This window comes from Erithacus rubecula (assembly GCF_903797595.1).
Source record: "Erithacus rubecula genome assembly, chromosome: 4".
NCBI classification, from domain to species: Eukaryota; Metazoa; Chordata; class Aves; order Passeriformes; family Muscicapidae; genus Erithacus; species Erithacus rubecula.
Genome location: NC_136686.1, coordinates 9,313,477 through 9,339,850, shown reverse-complemented (window position 1 = coordinate 9,339,850; position 26,374 = coordinate 9,313,477). Strand labels below are relative to the sequence as shown.

The window sequence follows — 26,374 nt, the reverse complement described above, 5'->3', positions numbered from 1 at the left end:
ATAAACTTGTTCAAATTATTTTTTTTATCAGAAATTATTACTAAAACAGTCTTTGATTACTCCAACTTAAATTGCCTCACTCTCCAACCATAAGAGAAGTCCAGGAAGTATTTCAGCCTAGACTCTTGCCACTTCAGCCAGTTCATATCCAAGACTGGCATACACTAATGCATTAATTTGTATAGCACAGATCATCCTTACCCCTTTAAGAAGACCTCAGGAGATGACACCAAATAATATAAATTGAAGGTTCTTACCAGGCAGAAACCCCACAAAAGCCATCATGACCTTACCCAAGTTGATCTCTAGAAGCTAAAAGTGACTTTGGTCATCTAGCCTGTGAACAGACCTGTGTTATCAGTGTGATTTTACTTCACTAGAAACAGTGCAACCACAGAACTTCCAGAGATCCCATTTCTCCAGGATAAAAAAAAAAACAAAACCAACCAAAAACATAAAACATGAAAACCCTTATTTAACACACCTTTTCATGATCAGGCAGGCTTGAGTGTTATTTTTTTGCATGCTTTCTGCTCATCAGGATTTTTAAATTCACCCCTGTAAAGCCTTCAGCTGCTGCTCCCCTGCCTACACCAAAATCCAGAGCACTCTCCTGGTCCTCTCTCTTTTACAAGCTTATAGGAACAGGAGCCAACCTGAGCCCTTCACATAAACAGCAAGAGAAACTTGTAAGCTTTACTAGGGCTGCCCTTGGTCCAGGACAGCTCATTCAGCACAAGCTAATCTTGGACAGATCCAGGTCAACCTGACCTGAAAGATTCTCAATTGGGTTAGCACAACCAGCTCTAGATATCCCATTGCCATGGTCTGATTCACCCTATTATAAACAGTATGAAAAAGCCACCAGCAGCAAACACTGGCATTATGCTGCTTAAGGTTTGTTGGGTTTTTTATAACTGGAATCAAGTTCTGAGAATTCAGCACAGTGTAAGAGTTAAAGGAACACAAATAGACCCCAATGGGGGAGACCATGTCTGCAGTTTACATACTCATGATACAGATCCTGGACCAGGCTGTGTTCAAGCCAGAGTTCCAGTAATTAGTTATCAGAATTGTGTTACAGATGCTCTCCTCATAATTCACCTTACCCAAAGGGGAAAAAATATTCTTCTCCTTTTACAGGGGACATTAAATCCATGTCAGCAAAAATAAAAGAAAGAAAATCCAGGAACTTTTTTTCGACTTGATGGTGGATTATCGCTATTACAGATGAAAAAGACAAAAATAACATCTAATTAAAATAATACACTGTTTTAAAAGTCATCAGAATTGCTTTATATTCCCAAGCTGGTTACTTTCTTTGTGTTGGGTAGAACTAATCACACCTGTGTTTTTCCCATAATACAAAACAGGAGGTGCCATAAAGGAGTTTAACCTACACTAGCATGGAAGGGAAAGTAGAAATCTTTAATAAAGGGGATAAAGGAGAGATGAAGAGGTATCCCAGAAATTCATCAACCTCCTCCACTTCTATGGCCTTTACCCCAGAGAAATTCCCATAGAAATTATGGCCAGATCACCTGGGATATTCACTGCAAAGCTCTCTGATTAGAACACTAAGAAAGAGCTTTTTACAGAGCCAGTTACTCACTCACTATTTCCTAAGTGGTTCTATTAAAAAAATATAAATGCTCTCCTGCAAGGAAACGTGATTTGTATTTGAAAAAATATATATTTGAGCTTTGCCAGCTTCCCTAGTAAAGAAGGAATGCATTATCAACATAAAACATTGTTTCAATGCACATTGTTTTTCCATGTATCTCCCTCTGAGTGGTCTTCTAACTCTGATTTCCATTTTATCAAGTTTTATTATCCATGTCAGACTTGAGTTTTATTTAACAGAAAGTTCAGCTAAAAGCAGGTGTCAACAGCTATCCAAATAAGTCTAACACCCTAATTCTGCAGGAAAGACTAAGATTTTTAATCAAAACCACTCCTAGATAATCAACAGAAGCTTTTTACAGCCTCAAAATTTACTCATAATTTAACATTGCATTCTAGCAAAAAAGTAACAAGGTCAAATTGCTTCATCAGTTGTAGCCAAGCAATGCTAAACAACTCAGAATTTGGCCCAGTTTTAATCAATACAAAAAACCAGTATTACTCACTTGGAAATTTATTAACTCTGATCAATAGATTTCATACAACAGCTGTGCAAAATCAGCCAGCAATGCAACCTATACAGAACACTGCAAATATTTCCTCATTGGGAAATTACTGTTGTTTTCTCTTCTCTTTCCAAAAGATAACAATATTACAAAACATGATTTAGCCAAGTGTTCCAATGCTAAAGGTGCACTAGTTCTATGTACACAGCACATTACTGGACACTCCAAAATTGAAAGGGAATCAGTTCCAGATGTTTTCTACTGATTAAATTCAGCCCAAGCAAGGTTAAGCAAATGACAAGCAGCTGCTTTTCTCTTTTGCCATAGTCATGAAAAATCCTCTCAGAGTTCTGGCTGACTCTAACTGGCAGACACTGGGTGCAGCACCTTTTTCTCCTGAGTTTTCATGATTAAGAGAGACTGTGAACAGCGTCCATAGCAACTCCAGTCTGTCAGGCTATATGCAGATAAAAATTAAAAGGAAGAAATTAAAAAATAAAAACAAGAACAAATATTCTTTTGAAATACCCCAGTGATGTAAATCCTATACCACAGCCCCTCTCACTGCACATACTGCTGTCTTCAGAAATAAGTCGAAGTGGAACAAAAGAAATATTATTAAGGTGTCACTAAACCAGGCCATGGCTCAGTGCAACACTGGCATCACCTTTATGACCCATCACTTCAGTTCAAACAGGGTAGAAACCCTTTTTACCATGTATAGAGGTTGACACAAAGCTTTACTTCTTAGGCTTGTATCCTATTTTTCCTCAGCCATCAGAGGTTTTTCACACCTGATGGGATTAAGCTGAAATAAAGACATTGTGCGTGTGTATCCTTAAGCAAACTGACAGGTCAGATTTTCCATCCCATTTATGCTGAGCTGGGCAAGGAATTATTTCCAAAGCACAGAACTTACAAATTCTTTCCAAGGCAAATATTCCCATGGAGTTGTGGTTGCAAAGATCTGGGAAGAACAGCACGTACACCTGTATATCAAAATTATTTCCCAAGCACTGTCTGTGACTGCAAAGAGCTTGCTGTGTAAAGAGACACATCAAACAAAGTAAATTGTTTAGAACTGGCCACACCTGGCTACTTCAACAGGGAGTAAAAGCAGAATAAAGGGAGCACTCAGTCTTTTCTTCTCTATTTTTCAACAAACGGTTACTATATAGGGATCCAGCACACTCCAAAGAACAGTGTTTATTTTGCTTCTAGTCATAGAATCTTTTCAGCATTCCCAGCTGACATACAACAGAAATAAGCAAAATACAAGCTTTTCAAAGCATTAATTCACTTTGATGAACAGTATATTTTAAGGAGTAGTAAAAGTGTATTTACTACTCCACCATCCAAGTAAACCCAGTTTAAAAGTCCATAACTCTTTAGACATGATGCCCTCATCTCTCACAATAATGTTTTGCCATTTCCATAAGAAAAAACCCTAAATTTTTCTAGTTAAAATGTAGCATTAAATCACATCATCTTTTCCCCACAGAGCATTTACTACATTTGCTGCAAAAATCAGCTTTTCTTGCAAAAGCTGCCATCCCTCATTACCACTCCTTGTTTATGCTGAGGATAAACAACTGTGCAGGCCCATGTTTAATCCTGCATTGACTAATTGCATTCTCCCCTTCTGTAATGCTGTGTCAGTCTAAAAACACTTCATAAACAATTAGGACTCGCAAAATCTCCGTGACAGAGACAAGACTTATATTCGTGTAACAGATGATGCAACCCAAGCACAGTGAGTTAATTGTCTGCCTGAGGTCACCCCAAGAATCAGTAACAAAATCCAGGAATTCATCCCTCCCTCCTTAGCATGGAGCCTTGGACATCCAGCCTCAACACCAACACAAGGATTCCAGCAGAGGCCACCAAGATGTGCTGGAGCTTTGTCACTGCCTTAGATCCTCACTTTTAACCCATTTCTTTTGTGCAAAAAGATTTGAGACAAAAGCTGACAATTCTGGGCTTTTTTCACAAAATCAGTACACACACACACCAAACAGGGAAAAAAGGGAAGAAATGCAATAAGTTATCCTTATTCCATTTAGAAGTACATTCTTTTCACCTTCAGTAAAAGGCTCCATGTTGTCTCAAAAATGCCTTCACTTCCATGCAACCCTCAGGGAAGTGCAATGAGCCTCACAGCACCACAATTTTATGTGTGTCACCACTGGTCTAAATGCTGGTTGGGATTCCCTCCTCTCACTTTTTCCCTTTTCTCATCCACTGGATTGCATAGAAATGTGCCTTGCAGTTTGAAATTACATTACTGCAATTTGAAATTTGGGTTTTGGCATTTTAGACCACAATGTTCTATTTTCACATTGGAGTAAGATTGTTGCTACCTCTCTGAAACCTAGCAGTAGGATGGAATTCTTAAGTAGTCAGTGAGAAAAATCCAAACTGAGTAACACATCCTTATCCGTGCTTTTAAGAGCATATTCCAGAGACTGTTTTCCCAGATAACCTTAATTTACATATTAGTTCCCCATTCCCTGCTGCACAAGCTGCAGGACAATTTTTACTGAAGTTAAATAATGAGAAAAGTCACGGTCTTAACCAGAGTTTACACCCTGCATAAAGGGGGAAAGCCTCAAATCCCAGTTTCCCCCTTTTTCTACACTGTACAGGGCTGCCCTTGCTTCCCCAAAATGGTTTGGGCCACCTGACCCCAGTTCAGCAAAGCTGTCCTGGCTCCCTGGAGCCCAACACATCCCTCAGGACCATGCAGTGAGGGTGTTATTTTTCACTTTTTCCACACTGTGGGATCACATCCCATAAGCAGCTGGTTAACAGAGTGGAGATCAGGTCAAGCAGCTGCTGGATATCAAAAGTGTGGGGACAGATCACTGCAGGGAATTCATTACCCAGGATTAAGGGAGAGACATGGCAGGAGCATCTCTGCCCAGGGGAAGGATCCCAGGCTGCTTTCCAGAGTGCTCTCAGCCACTTCCAGGTCAGTCCCAACTGCAGAATAAAAATTCCACTCTAATCCACAGCCTGGACCACTGATGAGTTTATTTAATAGCACCCAAGGCAGAAATCTCTCTAAATGTATTTGTCATTTCAACAGCAAACCTCTGGTAAGTGTTTTGTGAAGTATCATATTCCACAGTTTTCATCCACTGTACAGGAGCCTCCACCAGCTTTCTAGGGTATAATCCAGGTCCTTTGTTTATGGACACACATGGATGATACAAGAATAGGTGACTAAAATCAGTATTAAATTGTCTTTCACTTACCTCCTATTTAGAATTCATATTGTCACAGCAGAGGAAAAAAAACCACTTGACATGATTGCTCAGGACTAATTGATGGTCCCTGTTACTTATTTCTTTCCTATTGACTGGTTTGATTGGAGGTGTTTGTTTGCTTTAATTTTATTTTTCCTTCTTATATTCCTACTTCCCTTGGAGCCAAGTTCCAAAATTGAATACATCTGGGGATTGTTCTCACACAAAAGATGAGGGGACAGAAAGCTGTTGAGGGACAGGGGCTCAGTGCTTTCCTTCACAAGGACACGTCCTCTTGTCCTCTGTCAGGGCCCACTCTTGAAATCCAGATCCAAAACTGAAAACACCTCATGGCTGCTCCTGACAGAGGGAAAATTGTACCTCTACTTGTCCCAAGTACCTTTAGTGCTTATATCCCAGTTTATTTACTGCTTTACATGTTCATTAAAAGCACCACCCTTTGAGCCCCCCAGCCCCCAGCTGTGTCAGTCAGCACACCCTGAGTCACCTCCCGTGGAGCTCTGCTCCCCTCTCTACCTGGCTCTTTGGCACTTCACGTTTCTGGAGACTTTCTGGAGACAATAGGTGCACACAAGCTGCTCTCCCAAACTCCTGGGAGATAATCTCACTGCTGGGCAGGTGGAGATACCCTGAGATTGCCCTCAGCAGCTTCCTCTAGCAGCAGGGCCCAGAGCCCCACAGCAGGGCCTGCCTTGTCCTCACAGGGCACACCTGGGGCTGCCCCAATGCCATCCTCATCCTCATCCTCATCCTCATCCTCATCCATCACACCTGGGGCTGTCCCAATACCATCTTCATCTTCATCCTCATCCTCATCAATCACACCTGGGGCTGCCCCAATCCCATCCTCATCAATCACACCTGGGGCTGTCCCAATCCCATCCTCATCCTCATCAATCACACCTGGGGCTGTCCCAATCCCATTCTCATCAATCATACCTGGGCCTGCCCAAATCCCATCTTCATCCTCACAGATCACACCTGGGGCTGTCCCAATCCCATCCTCATCAGTCACACCTGGGGCTGCCCCAATCCCATCCTCATCCTCATCAATCACACCTGGGGCTATCCCAATCCCATCCTCATCCTCATCCATCACACCTGGGGCTGCCCCAATCCCATCCTCATCAATCATACCTGGGCCTGCCCAAATCCCATCCTCATCAATCACACCTGGGGCTGTCCCAATCCCATCCTCATCAATCACACCTGGGGCTGTCCCAATCCCATTCTCATCAATCATACCTGGGCCTGCCCAAATCCCATCTTCATCCTCACAGATCACACCTGGGGCTGTTCCAATCCCATCCTCATCCTCATCAATCACACCTGGGGCTGCCCCAATCCCACCCTCATCAGTCACACCTGGAGCTGTCCCAATCCCATCTTCATTAATCACACCTGGGGCTGTCCCATCTTCATAGGCCACACGTGGCACTGTCCCAATCCCATCCTCACAGATTTCACCTGGGGCTGTCCCAATCCCATCCTCATCCTCGCAAATCTCACCTGGGGCTGTCCCAGTCCCATCTTCATCCTCATCAATCACACCTGGGGCTGCAATGCCATTCCCATCCTTATAGATCATACCTGGGGCTGTCCCAGTCCCAATCCCACCTTCACAGATCACATCTACGGCTGTCCCAATCCCATTCCCATCCTTACAATTCATACCTGAGCCTGCCCCAGCCTACCAGGAATGGGGTCAAAGCAATCACATTCCCCCTTCCCTGTCTACAGCCCCAGTCCTGCACCCAAGGTAAAGGGGAGGGACACAAAAAGATATTTAGAAGGTGGTCCTTTCTACAAACACCCTCTTCTTTCTTTTTAACACCCTTGTCTAACTGAGACATTTACATTTTCACACACACAGCTACTTACACATAGGGAAAAGGTATATTTCATGTGTCTTACCTATTTTCACTTAAATCTATTTAGACACTGACATATTTACATATAGATGAATTTACAACTGCATCTCCTCAGCCTTATCTCAATTTACACTTCTATGTTTATACTTATGCATCTATTTAGACTGTGTCAGCTTACAATTCTATTTGGACTATATATTAACACTTATTGCACAGAAAATCGATTTAGACCAGATATCTGTTTAGAGTTAAATATTTACACTTCCATCTAATTACACAACAGCCTGTTTAGATTTAGGTATCTATACACCCTTTTATATAACCTCTATTGAGATGACATGCATCATCTACTTTTACCCTACAATGCAAAACAAAGGAAGGTGTCCCAGTCTGAGGTTGTTTTTTCAGTGGAAATTTTCAGGGGACAGAAAAAATTATTAACTGTTTTCTGACACCATTACTGTATTTACACTTCATGGTTGGTAACTGGGCCAAACTTTCATTCTGCAAAGATTTAATCTCAACTTGAGGCCGTTAAAGAAAAGATCACAATTTACCCAGCTCATTCTCATCTTTCCTAAGTTTTGGAAAAGCTGTAGACTGGGAAATTCATGTGAATTCACTAAAGAGCCCCGTATCTCCCAAGTTACTCTGAGCTGGATTAGCACTGCTGGTAAATTTGCAGAACCTGAGGGATGAGGCATCTCTGGCTCCAGACCTTCCCTGACCTGACCCTGATTTAGCTGTGACAGCAAATTCTCTAATTGAGCAGGTGTCTGTATCTTGCTTTACTTCTGTTTATCTTTGTGTTGCACAACCATGCCTTCATAGCTGCAGCAGTTATTTTAGTAGGATGAGATATTTACAACCAAATAATGACAGAGTTTACAGAAATACAGGCTGGGCAGAATATCAGAGGCCTTGAGAAGTGGAAACACAGGATGCAGTGTGTGAGTACAGGCAGGAGAGAAGAGATGGGGCACAGGCTTGGCACTGGAGACCCCACAGCTATAAATAATTCACTAATGGTCAGTTAAAATAAAAAGTGGTCCTGAAGCAGGACAAAACTGGTTGTAAGGGTAACAGAGAACAACAAAATTCTATTTCACACACATAAAAGGGAACATAATATGGTAAATTCTGATGAAACATGAAGCTGCAGAGTAATGAGGATATATGTCAAAGAGTGTTAGGAAACATTTCTAGGTGACACCCAAATGGATCCCAGGAGAAAAAGGAGAAACTCCTTTTCACCTTGTCACCACAAACAGCATATTCCTCCACGTTAAGGACGTGAGATTTCAACAGGTTTTGTGTACTTCCCCTCTTCCTCCTGCAGCAAGTTACACCCAAAAACTGAATAAGCATAAATACCAGTTAAACAGGCAGAATTTTAAAAGCAACTTTTACAGTTTTAATTTATTTTTTTACTATAGTAGCAACTTTTAATTTTTTAATTAAAAAAAAACAACATTGCATTTGATTCTCTTTTGTAACAATTGGTCAAGAATTCAGTTATTCTAGCACTAAATTCTAGTTCTTACTTTTATAATGTGGACTTACCCTTTTTCATACCCAACACTGAGTATAATACTTCTTAACCTACTTTCTGCCATACCTTAACTCTGACATTCCATTCTTGAAAAATCTTATTTAATTTCTCTCTTTTTTTCCCAAGGCTGGCTAAGTGAATAGGTTCTTCTAATACAGCTGTCAGGAAAACCCCACAAGTGCCTGAATTTAATGAGAAGATTCTGCAGATTTCTCAAACACATCAAAAGAGAAACCAAATTACTGACTTCGTCATCAGGAGAAGATTTCTATGACAGGGTCTTGGATTTTCTTCCTTCCTTCTCTTGCCCAGAGCCTCATACAGCAAGATAATGTATATTCTGGATCCCAGAGTAAAAAATATCAGGGGTGCATCAGTGAAATAGCTTAGCAAAAACTTTAAAATTTATCAGGACAATTTATAATCTCACTTTAAAAAGCTGTCTCTGTTCCATTATTACTCAATATATTGACTCAAATACAATTTATTTGCTTCTCTAATTTTCTACATTTTTGATGTTTTAACAGCTGAAATACTCATTTTGGTAACAAAACATCTACACTGTGGTATGCCCTAATTTTAAACTCATAATTATGATTTTTTTCACCCCACTGCAGTGCTGATAGTGTCTAGAAAAAGCCTGAGGGAGCTGCAAACACCTTCCCTTACTCTGCATTGCCAGGGTCTCTGGGAACATCTGGGAAAAAAGTCCCTGCTCAAGTCTGGTGTGACCAGTAATCCAAACCCTGGTCTTAAATCAGGCACAACAGGGAGCTGAAAAAGTGCAGAACAAAAACAAATTTTTAAACCTCAAAAGCTGCCAGATTTAATCACAAGTAAAAGTGGGTTTGGCAGAGTTTTGTCTTCCTGCACCCCCCCTTCACCCCCAGCCCTGTCATCCACTCTGGCCAAGTGAGATAAACATAGAATTCACTGTAAATTCTCACTCAGGGCAGCAACCAGTAAAGACTGGTTGAACCAGTAACGATTGAAAACTTCCTGGTAAATATGTGTTTCCATAATTCTTACACATGGGCAAGTACCATCAGTACAAGTCCTGAACTGACAGACAAATGGAGATGTTAAACAGCTCTACACTGACCACAAATTCTCACTGCAAAGCCACCGTCATCTGCTAAACCCACCTTCTTAAAAGTATGGCATTTGTCAAAAGCATGGTATCTGGACACTTTCTCATGCTAATTTGGTGCATCCCTTTATGATTTTCAGACTTACTAGCAGTTATGCAAACCGTCAAAAGCTTTAGTGTTTGCTTTATTCTGTAAAGTTTGGCCACGTGTTCTTTCTCACCTTTCTCTCAGCTTGTCAGCCCTGGAGCTCGTCAGCCCTGGAATCTCTGAATCCACTTCACTTAAAATGTTTGCTTCTTTATAGGTACTGCAGACTATAATCCATCTACACCAGTATGGGAAAGGAACCCTTTTCCTATGCAACCAATTGAACCAGTCTCTGGGAAAAACCACCTGATTCCCAGACAGGTGAATGCTGGAATGTTGGCATCCAATCTGGTATTACAAACAGAATAAATCAACATTAACCCTACTGCACATTTTATATGGAAAGGATGACAAATGTAAGGGGTTCAGAGAAAACTGCAGTACTCTCCTCTCTCCAGGTAAAAAATGCTCTTGTGCAATTTTGCTTTAAACTGTGCATACATCAGCACACAAGAAACTCCAAAAACCAAAGAGAAAAGCAGAGTGATAAACAGGGAATTTTATTTTTAGCCCTGCAGAGATTTATTACTCTGAGAGTCTTGTGACTTTGACAAATCTAACAATAATGAGTTGTGTATACAACCTACAACAGCTGACAGAGAATAATATATTCCATCTGCTGGAGCTGTCCCAGGAGGCTGACCTTCAGGGTCTAAAAACTTTGAAATTTCTATGATTTTTTTCCCCTCCCTAATAAAAATCACTATGAAACATCTATTTGGTTCATTTTTGTGAAGGATTCATTGTGGTGAATAGCTGATATTTGAAAACTCAAAATGCATCTAGAAAACTCCAGTTATACCAAAATGCTATTTCCCTTCTGTGTGGATCAGTTTCTGTGACTTGCCACTCCTCTTCTAATTGACTACAATCTTCATACTTGAGTGCCTTCTTTAAACCTTATAAGAACATTAAAGATGTCAGAGGGCTTGCACATGTCTTGTCATCCTGATAACAGACCTTGCTGAAGAGGAGTAGGCACAAGGATAGGCAAAAGTACAGGTAAGATTAATACCTACGGATAAAATCTCAGGTAAGAATTAAATGACTGAGAATTTCAAATCACTACTTGAAAATATTAAATCAGACACCCTGATATGAAATAGTTTCTTAGTTGAAGCAACAGACACCCATGAAAAAAAACATAAACTGCACTGGAGGGCCACGAAGATGCTCCAAGGGCTGGAGCACCTCTCCTGTACAGACAGGCTGAGAGAGATGGGGGAGAGGGAGAGGAGAGGAGAGGAGAGGAGAGGAGAGGAGAGGAGAGGAGAGGAGAGGAAGGAGAGGAGAGGAGAGGAGAGGAGAGGAGAGGAGAGGAGAGGGAGGAGGGGAGAGGAGAGGAGAGGAGAGGAGAGGAGAGGAGAGGAGAGGAGAGGAGAGGAGAGGAGAGGAGAGGAGAGGGAGGAGGAGAGGAGAGGGAGAGGAGAGGAGAGGAGAGGAGAGGAGAGGAGAGGGAGAGGAGAGGAGAGGAGAGGAGAGGAGAGGAGAGGAGAGGAGAGGAGAGGAGAGGAGAGGAGAGGAGAGGAGAGGAGAGAGGAGAGGAGAGGAGAGGAGAGGAGAGGAGAGGAGAGGAGAGGAGAGAGGAGAGGAGAGGAGAGGAGAGGAGAGGAGAGGAGAGGAGAGGAGAGAGGAGCTCTGGGGAGATCTCATTACAGCCTTCCAGCATCTAAAAGGACTTTGTAAAAACATTTCAGAGGGACTTTTTACATGGGCAAGCAGTGATAGGACAAGGGAATGGTTTTAAACTGAAAGAGGAGGTTTAGATTGGATATCAGGAAGAAATTCTTCCCTGTGTGAGTGGTGATGTCCTGGCACAGGCTGCTCAGAGCAGCTGTGGCTGCCCCATCCCTGACAGTGTTCCAAGCCAGGCTGGATGGGGCTCTGAGCAACCTGGATAGTAGAAGGTGTCCCTGCCCATGGCAGGGTGTGGCACTGGATAATTTTAAAGATTCCTTCCAACCCAAGTAATTCTGGGATTCTTTGATCCTTAAGGTCCCTTCCAACCCAACCCACTCTATGCAATCTTGACAGGCTTTTATTTCAGCCTGCCTACAGTCTCTCTCTCATACCTGACCAGAGCAGCAAAGGGCTGGTTTAAAGCAGCAGCTCTGTTCCTCTAGGTCAGGCCTAGAAAAGTCATCTGATCAACCTTGCAGTTTGCCATCATCTGCAAAGCCTCCAGCCCCACCAGCAATGAATAAAATATTCCACTAAAGCAACACCCAAATAGAAGCTGGCACGGTCCTTTTCAATTACCTTTTTTGGATTATGATCCTCTCTGCCTTTTCTACTTTCAGCTTTTTTGACAGGAAAAAAAATATCCATTTGGAGGCTTGAAGCTTAGTACTACCACTTCCCAGGAATAGAATCCTATTAATTCTGGCAAGGACAACTTTACTGAGAGAAATCAGATTTAAACTTTTGAGAGGTGTCAAGAATGTTCAGTCAATTGAGCAATTGAGTTTGCCAGCTACATTCCTGGAAGCTTTGCAACAGAAGGAATGAATCAGGAAAATGAAATTGAGTGTGATTTAACCCTGACACTGGCTAAGGCAAAACGTGAAAGAAAATGAAAAATAGATACATTTTAATTGGTAAGGGAATAATATGCATGGCTGTCTGTCAGAATAAGAATAAATTCATCCAGCTATAATGGAAGTACAAAAAGAAAACATTTTCAGAAAGTGAGGAAAAATTTTTCATTTTCCTGTCAGAAAAAGATGCAGGCTTGTCTCATCACTCTCTTTCCTATGACACAGAGCTTTGCTCAGATTAACCATGACCATTGAGAAAACACAGCTTTAGTGAACCAACATACACTGCAGAATCCTGAGTAAAGCCACCAGAGTCCCAGCATCTTAGTGGCCTCCAGGACTGTTACCAGTTGCTCAACACTGCTGCTTCCACCCATCACATCACAATACCAAAATACACTCAGCAAAATCTGCTGTCGTGGTCAGCAAGGGAAGCTGCTCCACCCAATGATCGTGCTGAGAATGAACACAATATTCTGTTATGAGATGTGCAGTTAAAGCAAAAGCTTTGGTTATAAATATCATACCCTTCATGCCCTCTCCCAGAACCCTAAAAGCACTGGAAATGCCTGTGGGTATGGAACAGAACTCAGACTACGAACTCAAGATGTAGCAGATCAGAATCCCAATCTCATCAGACAAAGAAAATCAATGCAAAAGGAGAAAAATCAGTTTACGAGAAAACTTTTTTATAGTAAACAATACCATTTTATAGGGACATTTCCATTACAAACTTAATTTAAAATAAAAAAGGATTTTATAAAGAAAATACATTAACTCAGCAGTGAAATTCAGACAGTTTCCATATTGAAATACAACCATCACTTATATAAACACACAATATTTTAAATGAAGCAAGAGAAAAAAAACCCACTTATAAAACATCTTAGCTGATGCAGGCATAAAAATAGTGGATTTTTCTTATCACAATTTGTTTGCACAATGTTTAAGAAGGTGCTGTAAAAGAATAGAAATACTTTTCTTGGTTTATTTTTCTTTCCTTCAGATGTAAAAGGAGGTAAAGTTAAAAGGTGGGGTAGACCTGAGAAAGCTTTCCATCTACCTCTGAAATAATTTAAAAATAGAAGAAGGAACAATATATCAAACATCTTAATTGATGGTGAACAAAGATACTCACACCATATGAATTAAAGATTTCCTTTAATTTGTGTATCCCTCTTTTTGTTATGCAACCATCCTTGGTTGGAGGCATCTTGATTTACTGATTAGCTTATAATTGTATTTTCATAGAACTTTTCCCTTCATCATGTCAACTCTTTTTAAGTTTGTCTCTTGAAAAATGATAAATTGAGCATAAGTAAATTACCTTTGGGTTCATCAATGTAGAAAGAAACATCTTTTTTGTTCTCTTGTTCATCAATATGGTCATAAGTGATCTGGGGAACAGATAAAGAATTTTCTCCTGGGTTTATTACAGGGGCAGAACCATTCCCACAGCCCAGCTTCCCTTTTCTTCTGTATCTTCTGGCCTGTGAGAATAGGAATGGAATTATTTCAGAAGATGATATCAAACACAGACAAGGGCATGTGTGAGCTTCACTGTACAGTGAACTCATTTGAATGAAACTGAAATTTGGTCAAAGGGTTGCAAATTTTGTTTATGGTTTTAAAGGGTCTGATTCTGAATTGTCAACTAAAATCTGATAAGAATTTGATTTTCAGAAGGCAACTAGGACATTCTGAAAAAATCAGGTTGTTAGTAAAATTTCTCAAATTGGGACCAAAATTCAAGGCATACAAAATTCTAATACAAAGCATACAAACTTCATCATATACCACCTTGTCTGGAATATCTTTCTAAAGCTTCAATTAAACATAACCATATATTTGAACTATAAACTAGGTTCTGTGCAGCCTCTTGAACTAAAGAAAACTTCACCTTTTGCCAAAATTAGGCACATCAGGAGAAGAGAAATCCTTCCTTCTGTCTGCAAACAGTTCTCCTGATATTAGAAGCCTAAAGGCAGCCTAATAAGCACACTACAATTGGTACTTAAAAATTAAAAAGGTTTGGATCAACACAAAGAGCTGCAGGGTCAAGATATTCACATATGGGTCAAGGCTACTTGATCTAAAGTTATGCCAGTTCTTACTTTGTTATGGTCTACTACTCATATTTTTGAAATTCCTTCTTGTGTTCAACTCTGCAGCAGTTAAACAAGTGCATGTTCAAAATGAAATGGGGCAAAAATGGTAGAAATAGGTATTTGTTGTGGACAGTGGATGCACTGGCATGCATCAAAATACTTCTAAAAGCAAGGATTTACAGGCTCTTAAAGCAGGAGAAGAAAATAGGAGTCTTGTGGAGAACAAAATGCTGTAGCACACACAAAATTATCAATATGTATTTGAGACCTTTAAATAATAAGTTAAAGACCAAGAAAGAACAAGAGAAGAGAATCCTTTGGTAAGATGTGAAAGAACCACGTTGTTAAATGAGAGCTCAGTGGCCACAGGGAGGTTCAGACAAATAGTGTATTACAGAAATCACTCTCACTAGGGAGAGGGAAAATACTTTTTTCCCCATCTCTCCAACCATGAATTGTTTGCTGTTCAGCAAACCCTGGGAAACAGGCTCCTAAAGACAGGCCTTGACCATCATTTGGGAAATGCTGGCTCCCTGAGCTTGACCTGCTGCTGACCTCTGCCCTTCTGGCAAGCTTGGCAATGACACCACAGAACTGTTTGGGCAATTCCACCTTTGTAGGCAAACACTGTTCCACCCCCCTGCACCCACAGCCTGGGAATTTGCCCTAATTTCTAAAGAAATAAAAGCAGCAAGGAATACTTCAGAGAAGAGCAGCTGCTGTCAGCCACGTGTTAAATGTGAACATAAATTTTTAAACTGGCTTTCTCCTTCTTTCTGTATGAATTACTTTGAAAAATGAATGCAGAATGGGAAAGAGGCACCATTGCCTTGAGAAAGTAGCAGACTCCAAGGGGAATAAACCAATGGAGAGTTGCTACCTGTCTGACCAACAAGACAGATTTAGTTAGACGATATTTTTTTCCTCAAGAATATTTTAAGGAAAACAAAACTAACTGGGCTGTGGCAGGTGGAAAATAAACTATTTCAAGTGTCCAAACTGCTCAGGAGCTTCACAAGGCTTTTGGCAAGTTAATTATGATTTAAAATGAGAAGCAAGCAGAGAGCCAGCCCTGCCAGTGCTGTCACCTGTTTTCTCAGACCGGGACTAGATGGCGCTGGAGACTTTTTGGGATTTTGCACAGGAGCTGTCACATAGATCTTCCAGGTGGCTGTGGAGGTGCAGGATTTCTCTGCTGCGTAGCAGCGCCACAGGGTCTGTAAAGAAACCCAGAGAACCTCAAGGCAGGAGCAGTCACTGAGCTCCTGCACGGTGAATTTTGCAGCAAATCCAACTGACAGCAAAGCCCTCAGCCCAGGCAAACACCATTCCTAATAAAGCACAATCATGGTGGATGCAATTTGCAACAGGACACGCAGACGCATCACACAGAGATGTTCAGTGTGCTCCTGGAGTGCTCCCCCCATGAGCTGGGATCAAACTCTGCCCACAGCAAAAAAATCCCCAAATAAATCAAATTTAACCCTCATAAAAATTAATCCCCCACTGAATGCTGTGTTTTCTGCACTGTGCCACATTGAATGTTTGTGCACTGTGCTATTTAATTCTTTATATTATCATATGGAATGTTATGCTGGGAGATTTTTCTAAAACCAGGTGTATTTTATCATGTATTTGTACATAAATTCGTCACCTCAGGATTTGGCAGATGCACAGAGCCTAAAAGAATATTAAAAGGAAGTTATGAATTAAATATTATAATGAAGATTTTCATTTTGTTTTTAGTATTTCACTACATATACTCACTGCATCCTGTTAATGCCATTATGTCTGTGAATATCAGATACAGTGCAGCTTCCAGAAAAGGAGAGGCAATTATTTCATTTTCTCTACTTACTGATGTGGATCAAAATGACCAAGCTGCTAAATACAAGCTATAGATCTATAATAAATTTAGGAATGGTGATTCCCAGTACTTGAACTTCCAGGCCATACTCCCTCTCCAATAAACTCTGAGGTGTTTTAGGGTTTTACTGTTGTGGTCTTACCTGAATTAGGGAAGCTGCAGCTGGGATTTGTCTATTGAAATGCTTCTGACGTTGTTTCTGCTGTACTTTCAGGGCAAAACCAGACCCCAGAATACCCTAAACATAACAAAATTACTACTGAGACATGTATATAGCTTCACACACCTAAATAAAATACATCTCACCTGGAATAAACATTTAACAAAAGAAGATATAAAAATTTTCAAATGTCTATGCTGTCAGAGTTCTATTTATTCCAACAAATAAATCTGAAATTGAGCAGATCAACAGCAGAATTGTGCAGCTTCATTTAACAGCATGTGTTTATTGCTGTGATCCACAGGTTACAGGAGCCAGAGGCATCCACAGAGGGAACACACCTTTAATGAAGAGATTAATGTTCTACTTACAGCTGGCAGGGCAAAGAAGGAGATGGCAAACACTGAGAAGCAGGAAGCTATTGCCTTCCCAATCCATGTCTGGGGAACTTTGTCTCCATAGCCAATTGTTGTGACTGTCACCTACACCAGGAACAAATACCTGTTTTAGTGCTTTTTTTCTCCAAAACATATGAGAAAAAAGAATGAAAGGGAAAAGTAATTAGTGAGGTATCAGGAGACAGGTGTGAATCAACAGTGTGTGGATTTGGGGATAAGGAAACTCATCCTGACAGGATTGAAAAGGGACAGAACTAACCCATCCCAGCTGAATCCTCATGGCAAGAGAAGGAACACACAACCATTCCAGGATGTGTTATCAACCTGCCAGTAGAGCTAGACCTGAACACAGCTGAGCCCTGTGCTTAGCTCTCCTCCTCCCTCACAAATACAGGACCTGGCCACTCAGAACTGTGTTTAAGCCACAATGTGTTTAAATTTGGATCTGATCATTGCTTATCAAGACCAGGTATTCCCTAAGGGAGAAGTGGCCCACAGTCAAGGGAGACAGCAAGGCCAGCAGGGCAGCACCTCTCCAGGCAGAACCCAGTACCTTTCAAGCCAACAGAAGCAGAAAGTGCAGCCAGGTCCACCCCAGAGTCTGGATTCCAATGCAGCAGCACAACGAGGCAGCCACAGGTCAGGATTAGGAGCAAGTGGTCAGCACAGGAACCCACAGGGAGGAGACAACAGCAGGGCACCATCCCATGGGTGGAATCAGGATTAAGGGAGTCCACACCTAGACACAGCTGCAGTTGAGCTACAGACCATCTCTCCTATGCTGAAATATTGCCCCTTGTGTGCATGGAGCATCACCAGAGGGCTCATGCTGGTCAGGGTAATTAGGCCAATTAGTGCCCTCAAGTCTGGGCCCTGCAGGGACTTGGCTCTACATGGACTTGCTGTGGAAGTGGCAGGCCAGCCCTAAACAGCTCCAGCGGCAGGAGGACCTGAGTGGGACAGAGGTTTGGGATTATTCCTGAAGGAATTCATTCATCCAGCAGGATGAATGAGAATTCATTATGAGCCAGAGGTCAGGAAGAACCTGGAGCAGGAGGAAGACAGGGTCCAGGTGGAGGCTGGTCCATCAGAAAGGTTTGTGATGTAATAAGGAGCCCCTGCTGCCCAATGGAAGGGGATAATCACCTGATCCCAAAGCAGGAGCCCACAGCAAACCATGGGAATCACACCTGACAGGGGCCTCAGCACCATGGTCACAGCAGGATAAGACTCACAGACCATGGTCTAAAACAGAGACCCTGGGCCATGGGGGAGTTGGGTTTTCAGCAGCCTCAGAGCTCTGATGCTGCCACAAAATGGTGTGAGAAACATGACTTGGACCCCTGAGACACAAAAACCTTCTGGTGAGGAACAGAAGAGCTCTGTCATCAATATTAACCACTGGGGAGAACTGTAAATAGAAAAAATGTACTTTTATTTGGATGTAGCAGCCCCAAACCTAGTCCCCCTCCCTTCACTTTGCCTTGAATGGTAGCAGAAACACAGCCAAAACAGACTTAAAAGAATATGTAAATTTACACTGACTATAAAGAGGCTGCCTTTTATGGAAAAATTTGCTGACAAATGCTTGGATGTTATGCAAAAATAGTCTTCTCAGAAGAAACTATCAAGCAATAAAGGCATGGGAAGAATATGTTTCCTCCTACTCTCAGAGCTGGAAGAAAGATTTGCAGGGAAGAAATTACCAACTACTACCAAACTTAGTTTTTCCAATTTCCAAAAAGATAGTTATATTTGTGTTTATACATCATGAATTTTCCACTTGAGGAAAACCACTTTGTAGCAGCTATATCCCTGAATGAATATTGTTCTTTTGAACTGCAAACTGCTCTCAGCAGGAGCTCTGCCTTGCCAGTTGTTTGCCCAGGCTGATCAAGTGACTCAGGTGCTGTGCTGTGTGTTACCAGCAGGACAAACACACGTTTTCCAGTCCCCAAAATTAAATCAGACCCCCCAAAATTCAACTTTGAAATGCAGCATATGTTTCTTGGCAGTGGAGGAAGTTAAAGCTCTGTTTCTCTATCAGGACTTCAGCTCCTCAGTGTACCCAGATGATACCTCAAAGACTCTGATTTTTCCTTTATTTTCCCCTCTTTATTTCTTACAAAAGGCTTCTTGGGTTTTGGGGGTGGTTTGGTTTTTTGGGGGTGGTTTTGGTTTGTTTTTATCCTAAGTTCTCCAGGACTTAAAACCAAACTGCAGTAATCCTGAGCTGCCTTAGTTGCTATGGAAGACAGCATGAAAGCTGTAACCACAGAAAAGATGAATTTTCCACCCCCACAGCAGAACCTTGGCTGGCAGACTCATGCAGGTGCCTGAACACATCTCAGAAAGTTTTTCTCTGGCTACCTTAAGAGGGCTCCTTGTTGGTCATCTAATTAGTACATTGAATACATGGAAAGGATTATAAATAATGTAATTCTCTGGCTTTCTTAATCACAGCAGAATTTTTTTTTTCTACTTGTACATCCCAAAGCTATCAGTATTTCTGAGCAGAAAGTGTTGGAGAACTGGACTTTGGAAACTGACAACTCTTGTAACAAAGATTTATGATGGCACATTCCAGCAATGTGCACAAGCTCTGAGCACACACATGTTCAACTCAAAAAGGGAAGAACTCTGATTTAGTAGAAGTCAAGAGGACTGCTCAGATGTTTTGAGACAGGCAGGTGTCCTCAGGTGTGAGCAGTCAGAACTGCACACCTCAAAAACCACACTAAATATAAAGGGATTCAAATTGCTACCCTGGCATGGAAATTTACTGCTGGAAATTCTGAGCAGTTGGTCCCAATTACCTGTGCCAGTTAACACCAATTTACTGGAGCAAGTATTTAACTCCAGTCCAGTGGTACAGAACAGCTGAGTGTGCAGCACGGCAAAAGAGAATCCTCCTATTTGCTCTTCTTTCCTCAAGCAAAAAATACCCAAAAGGGACAGGCAACTGCTGTGACATGGTTGCAATTCTGGCAGATTGACCATGCTGTTGAAAGTGCTTTTACCTGTGCCCTACATGCTACAACTTCTGAAAATGGCTTCATGTGAAACACAAGTCTTTGATATGTCTTTGCAGTTTAACCTGTTTGCCTGCCAAATCTAGGAAGAAAAAACCTTGCATTTATCTGAAGCAGGTGAATGTAGTTAGCAATTAATTCCAGCTCTCATTAATTCTTTATTTTCTCTTTTCCCCATATTTAAAGCTTTCAGGTCATTTGTATCAAGTTCAGCAATCTTGCACTTTCTCCCCAAAGCAAAACGTTCCCCCTAATACACTCTGTGGTTTTTGTCAGACATGTAAGACTTTCAAATACTTGCTACCAAGATTTTTTTTTTCCAATGGCTCAGTTTTGAAAGGCAAAAGTAAAAATCAAATTTCACTCCCTAGTAACTCCACATCTGTGTTTCTATGTTCCAGGAGATTTGAAAAAAAGAAGAAACTTATTTGCTTTGTCCTTTGTTCCTATTCCCAGCTGTGAACTGCACCTGCACCGTGACTCACTAAATGCTGAGGAGGCCTAGATGCCTGAAAAGCTTAAACAACAGTTTGAACAGTGCTCCTCACACAGCCAGAGAAAGAGGATCTGATTTTATCTTGCTGTTACACAAAGCAAGTCAAGTTTTGGAAAATTACAAAACCTACTGGACACTTTGCATGTCCCATCCACACACTTTGAAACCCAGATCCCAAGTCATCTATCTCAACAAGGTAATGTGCATTTTAAACTTTTCTGATGGTCTTCATAACTCCTTTTAAATTCCCAAAGTCCAAAATATTCTTGTAGAAACACACCCTTTTTTAACCTTAATACTTTTAACTCTTTATTAATATCTTATATGCAATATCTTATAGTGATTAGAAGTATTTCTAATTCCTACCTAAGTTTTCAATGCAGCTAATGAAGCAACTCTAGAAAACCAGGGCTAAAAACAACAACAAACAAAAACAAAACAAAATAAAACAAATAGAAAAAACCAAGGAAAGGTAGGAAGAGTATACTGGGTCCACATGGAATTTTTATCATATGCAGGAGTTACTCATGCATTAATAGACATGGATAGAACTGGATGTTTAAAGTGATCCACTGGTGTTTGAACAATCAGTATTTCTAAGATACTCTTTCTTTTCCTCCACTAGCTAAAGGCTGCTTCACATCTATAACCATGAGGTTTCATATTCTTATAATTTTATCCCATGTCCATTGAGGACTCCAACAAGTGATAGCTCTGTGGGTTGGATCATGGTTTCACTGCTTCCCAGCTCCTTAGATCATCAGGCCCATCTGGCCATTGAGTGGCTTTTTATTTTTTCACTAGATTCTTCTGAGTTTGTGCTGTTTAGCACAGCCATAGGTGATACTCTGCAGATGAAATGAATATTTGACAACCTAGTGACAGGAATTTAATGTTTAAGATATTTTTATAGTGAACCACTCACAGAGTGGAGCTATACGTAATATAGACTATAATTCTGTGTACTTCATTGAAGTAGAAACTTATGCACCATCCAGTTAAAGATAAAAAACAGGCACCCATAACCTGCATCAAGGTTTGAAATATTACTGATAGAGTGAGTTTGACATAAAAATATTTTTAAAAATAGAGTCATTAACCCAACTTTCACATATAAAATATGATTTGAAGTAATGCACATTTTGCAGATAATCTAGTAGAGTTTGAAGGAAGTGATATAGGTTTTGAAGGGGATCTTTACTCTTTTTGAGATGTGGAATTTTCATATCTGTAAGCATTCAGTGTTCTTTGCTAAGAACTTGCTAACCTGCTTTCACAATAAAATTTAATACCCCAATAATTTCATTGTATTTCCTATATTCTTTCTTGTATCCCTCTGAAGAGGTTGCCAGTTCCCTACAGAAATACATTCTGCAAAGAAAGAAATACCAGATTTTTCTGAAAAAATCACAACTTGAACAGAAAACCCTGGGCCCTGTTTGCACACACATTTTGTTGGTGAGGACTTACCACACCCCACCAAAGGGCATCAGCATAGTTGGAGAAACCTGTCTTTCCATCCTCATCAACTGCATCCTTCTCAGCAAGATAAACAAAGTACGATGAAAAAATTAATCCCAAGAATCCAATGTAGAGTGTGGTTACAAGTTCCTATTAAAAGAGAAATCAAACAACCATATGAGGTTTTCATCACACACAGACATATATATATATATTTATTTATTCTATCATTGTAAAACATTGAAAATATTTTTGTAATTTTTGCATCACAGTAGAAAATTTAACATGCTGTATTTCAGGTATGAAATTTGCCTCCAGTAAAACAGCTAAAACATTGATTTGGATTTTATTCATACCAGGCTAAACAGTTCAAAAAGCCATCATTTTGGGCTTGATCCTTGGGGCAGCTAAATGTAGAGTGGAACACCTCTCCTAATTATGGAATGGAAATCATTCCACTTACCTGTCTACTCAAAATAGTAATTGTCTAAAGATTTTTAAAGTAGCAAAGCAACTTTAGAAATGTCCTTTCTGAACAGTGCACTGAGAAATAGCAGCCACTGGTTATGGCCAAAGCTGACCAGTGAACCTGTGAATCTGATGTTTAGACTGCTCAAGACTGGATAGTGATGGCTCAACAGTTTCATGTTAATATAAAATTTTAAGATAAAATATGCTAGGTAGATATCAGTAGTCTGATATCAGTAGATATCTTCAGTCCTGAAGAAGACTAGGGCAGACTTCTGTGAGTCTATGATGCATACCAGTTTCTGTAAAGATTTTTGGGCAGGAAAGTTGTGTCAGAACTGTTGTGACTTAGATACAGGATTCTCAGTCTTCAGGAAAATAAAAAAGGTGCTTGTGCATTTAGACAAGCCAAAATGTGTGGTGTCATGGATGCAAAACCATGTAAAGCTTATAAAAGCAGTGCTTTTAATGATATATCCACCTGTCCCTCAGGGAATTCCAATGCCTAGTTATGATGGAAAACAGATCATTCTAATTACTTACAGCTTACATGCATTATTCTTTTATTTCTTTGGACAATTTTGGCCATCTTTATGAAACAGTGTTGTGCTACATGTTCAGTGGCATCTTGACAGCCATTTCTCTCTCCTTGGATCCCAGACAATAAAGGAATTAAAATAATGCCATATGATACATTTAAAATTAAAACCTGACTAGAAAGGATTGCCCCTACTTTTAAAGTATGTTAGGTTTTCACAGATTTTCTGTAACACTCTACCCATGTTTCTCAAACTATTTGTAAGGGAAAGTTCAATTTAATCATTGTACTTCCCTCAGATTTTCTTCTTTTTTTCTTTGTTTTCATTTCCTTTTAAGAGCTGTCTGGGGAAAGGTAGCCCTTGTATCAAATACCAACATTCATCAGCAGGAAATAGAAATACTCTTCCTTCTCCTACAGCACTAATTAAAATCTGAGTTCAGGAAACCTTTAAGTAGCCTTGGCACAAAAAACCAAAAAAAAACAAAAAACAAAAAACAAAAAAACCACCGTGTTTTTCCTCTAACCATTTAATGATGACCTAAATAATGAATTTTGATAGTATTTCACCTTGCCCATGGCCAAATCTTTTAATTTAAGCCTTAACTTTTTGCAGGCCTGTTTGCTAAACAAGGCAGCTGAAAAAGGAAATAAACCCTGGGGTTTCAGTAGTTTCTCTGGTGGCCACCTTTATTTTCTCACCATCTCATGATAATGGAGCACTGTGTACTTGTAGATACGACTTGCTTTAAAAAGCTCCTTGTGTTAACATACACAATTGACTGTGGATGATAATTGGAACAATTCTGGTTTAAGTGCTGGCTTTTTGGGAAGCAGGCAGGAAAATAGCAGAGTCTTATGTAATAATTTCAAACTAGCTGAAATATCAACAGAACTACTGAGTTTATTTCACCACCGGCACCTCTCAGCTCTAGTACTATTCATCTAGAGATGGAATTCTTTTTAAGTAAAGGTCAGATGAAAATGCAACTGCCTTGAACTTACTCTAAATGTCACCAATCCATGTTTCACGTGTATAGAGAGACTATATTTAATTATAAAGAACAGTGGCAGCAAACTCATGTATACTTCACTTAAGGGAGAGTCAGAAGCTTTTAAGTAACACAAGCTTTATGAGGTATGATGACAAAACACAGAGGCAGGCATCAGGCTTTAAAACTACACATTTATGTGGGTTTTATTAGATAAGAGCTTAAGAATAAAGAGTGCTGCCTAAAACAAATGGGTCTTTGCAGCAGGAACTTTCAGACGCACACACAAAGGGGAAACAGCAAGAACAAGAAACACACACATGTAAATTTGAATATTGACAGAGTTGAGTCAGCAGACTTTTTAAAACTCATCTATATATCCATTTTCAGTTAAAATAAGGACCACACAATACAAAGTTCAACACTTTGAAAGAATATGAGAATAAAGAGAATATGAAAAAGTCCTAAGAGCAGTGGAAGACCTCACAAAGCGAGGTGAGGAAGGAGGAAAACCAACCAGAGGCTCACAAGCTAGAGTTTGAGTGGCTAACTTGGTTTTTCAGCAAGCTACAGGATTTCTCCATGGTTCTCCAGCACCACATGAGATATTGACTCATGTTTTGTTGCCTTTGGCAAGAAATGCTGGTATATAAGCTCAGCCTGCTGAAAATAGAAGAGCATCCCAGCCAAACCAGGCCTGAGTGAGCTAATTGAGCTATATGTAAAATTCCAAAACACATGGAAATCGTTGGTGACAACTTTACTAAGCTCTTCTGGGCCCAGGGAGGTACAAGTGCTTGCTATTTTCACAGGGCACCAAGATGTGAATTTATTTTCTCAAATTGCTTAAGGGTTTAGGGGCCTATATTTCTGAAATAGAATCAAAAGCAAAAACAAAAATAAAAAATCCCAAAATAGATGAAGGCTTTGTACTCTGCCTGTGGAAAAAAAGCAGCTGAGGTGTTTTTGTTTTGGTTTTTCATTTTTAAACAAAAATTTCTTTCAGAGGTTGGACAGGAATAAAGGTTCCATTTTTCCTTCCGTTTGGTGCCATGTTAGGGTTTCAGCTACACTTGTCCAACGTCAATACAGAACTGTGTGCTTGGTATTTTTTTTTCTTAATGTGTTAGTGGGTGATCTGCTTGGATAAGTACTACAGACCTGTGGAGTTTTATTTATCACCATAATCACTTCTTTGGATAAGCAGAACTTCAGGTGCATTTACTTATAAATTCACTTTTCCAAGGATTTTTTTTTTTTTCCTTTTAAATCATTGAACTTTCTCATGCTTGCATGAGAAGATTTGCATGTAAGATTTAAATGTTGTATTTTGGAGATAGTATTTCCTGATTCTTGACTAAAACCCTGAACACCCACAGGGAAAAAATGTTCTCAAACAGCTCTGTCAGTAAGGGCAGTAAATGTTGAGAAAGTTATTTGGATATCAGCTTTGCCCTAGCAAGATACCCAGGCAATGCAAGCATAATAAATAAAGACCCCACAGACTTGGAGCACTAAAAGTCATCCTGTTGTACAGTATGAAAGGAGGCTTTATCCCACAGCACTTTGGTCTGCATCACTTCTGCACAGCCATTGTGACATAAAAGTTCCTACTGTACTGGAGGTAAAAATAAAAGGAAGAAAATTAACTTTGAGTATTAAATTATTTGCTTGGATTAAGTGCAGCATATTCTCTATCCCAGAAAAACAGTTTTCTAAATAGAAAATTTAAAAATGTCTCTGTAGAAATCTGTACTTGTTCGTCAATATGTGGAGAACAAATCCACACTTGTAAGAACAAATTAACCGCCCTTACAAGTGGGATGTGGAGATTAATAGCAGAGTATTAGCCCTCCACAGCATGGCATGAGATGCAAGACTTAAGGGCTAATAATATTATATAATTCTATTATATTGATAAAGCTAATGATAAATAAGATTCCATGAAGACTCAAAAAGAAGCCTTCAATAAGAAATATTTTCAAGTCTTCAGAAAAAACTTTTAAACTCTTCCTGCTTAATGAGCTCTCATACAGAAAAACTGTTTTAAAGCTTTAGCAGACATGCACCTATTTATAGCCAGGTTTGCCTCTGGGACCACACCCTTAAAAAAGTAACTTTTCTTACACAGCCTCATAACTGTTCATTTTTTTTATTTACAGAATAAATTAGAAAACTCCATATTCAAGGAGAACAAAACAGAAATATTTAATTAACTGACTTCTTCTAGCAAGGCTTTCCCTCTAGTGTTTGGTTTT

General features: G+C 40.1%; 1 protein-coding gene across 1 annotated transcript in view; it reads right to left on the bottom strand.

Moving 5' to 3' along the window:
• The window catches only part of LOC306800776 (potassium voltage-gated channel subfamily KQT member 1-like), a gene marked incomplete at its 5' end in the record, with an annotated part of 409,033 nt that overhangs the window by 348,928 nt on the left and 33,731 nt on the right, over window positions 1-26,374 (bottom strand). The window contains 5 exons of the mRNA XM_079303103.1: window positions 13,924-14,086; window positions 15,793-15,921; window positions 16,714-16,809; window positions 17,103-17,213; window positions 22,128-22,268. Coding sequence (XP_079159229.1) covers window positions 13,924-14,086; window positions 15,793-15,921; window positions 16,714-16,809; window positions 17,103-17,213; window positions 22,128-22,268 — 640 coding nt within the window. The remainder of the gene's footprint in view (window positions 1-13,923; window positions 14,087-15,792; window positions 15,922-16,713; window positions 16,810-17,102; window positions 17,214-22,127; window positions 22,269-26,374) is intronic.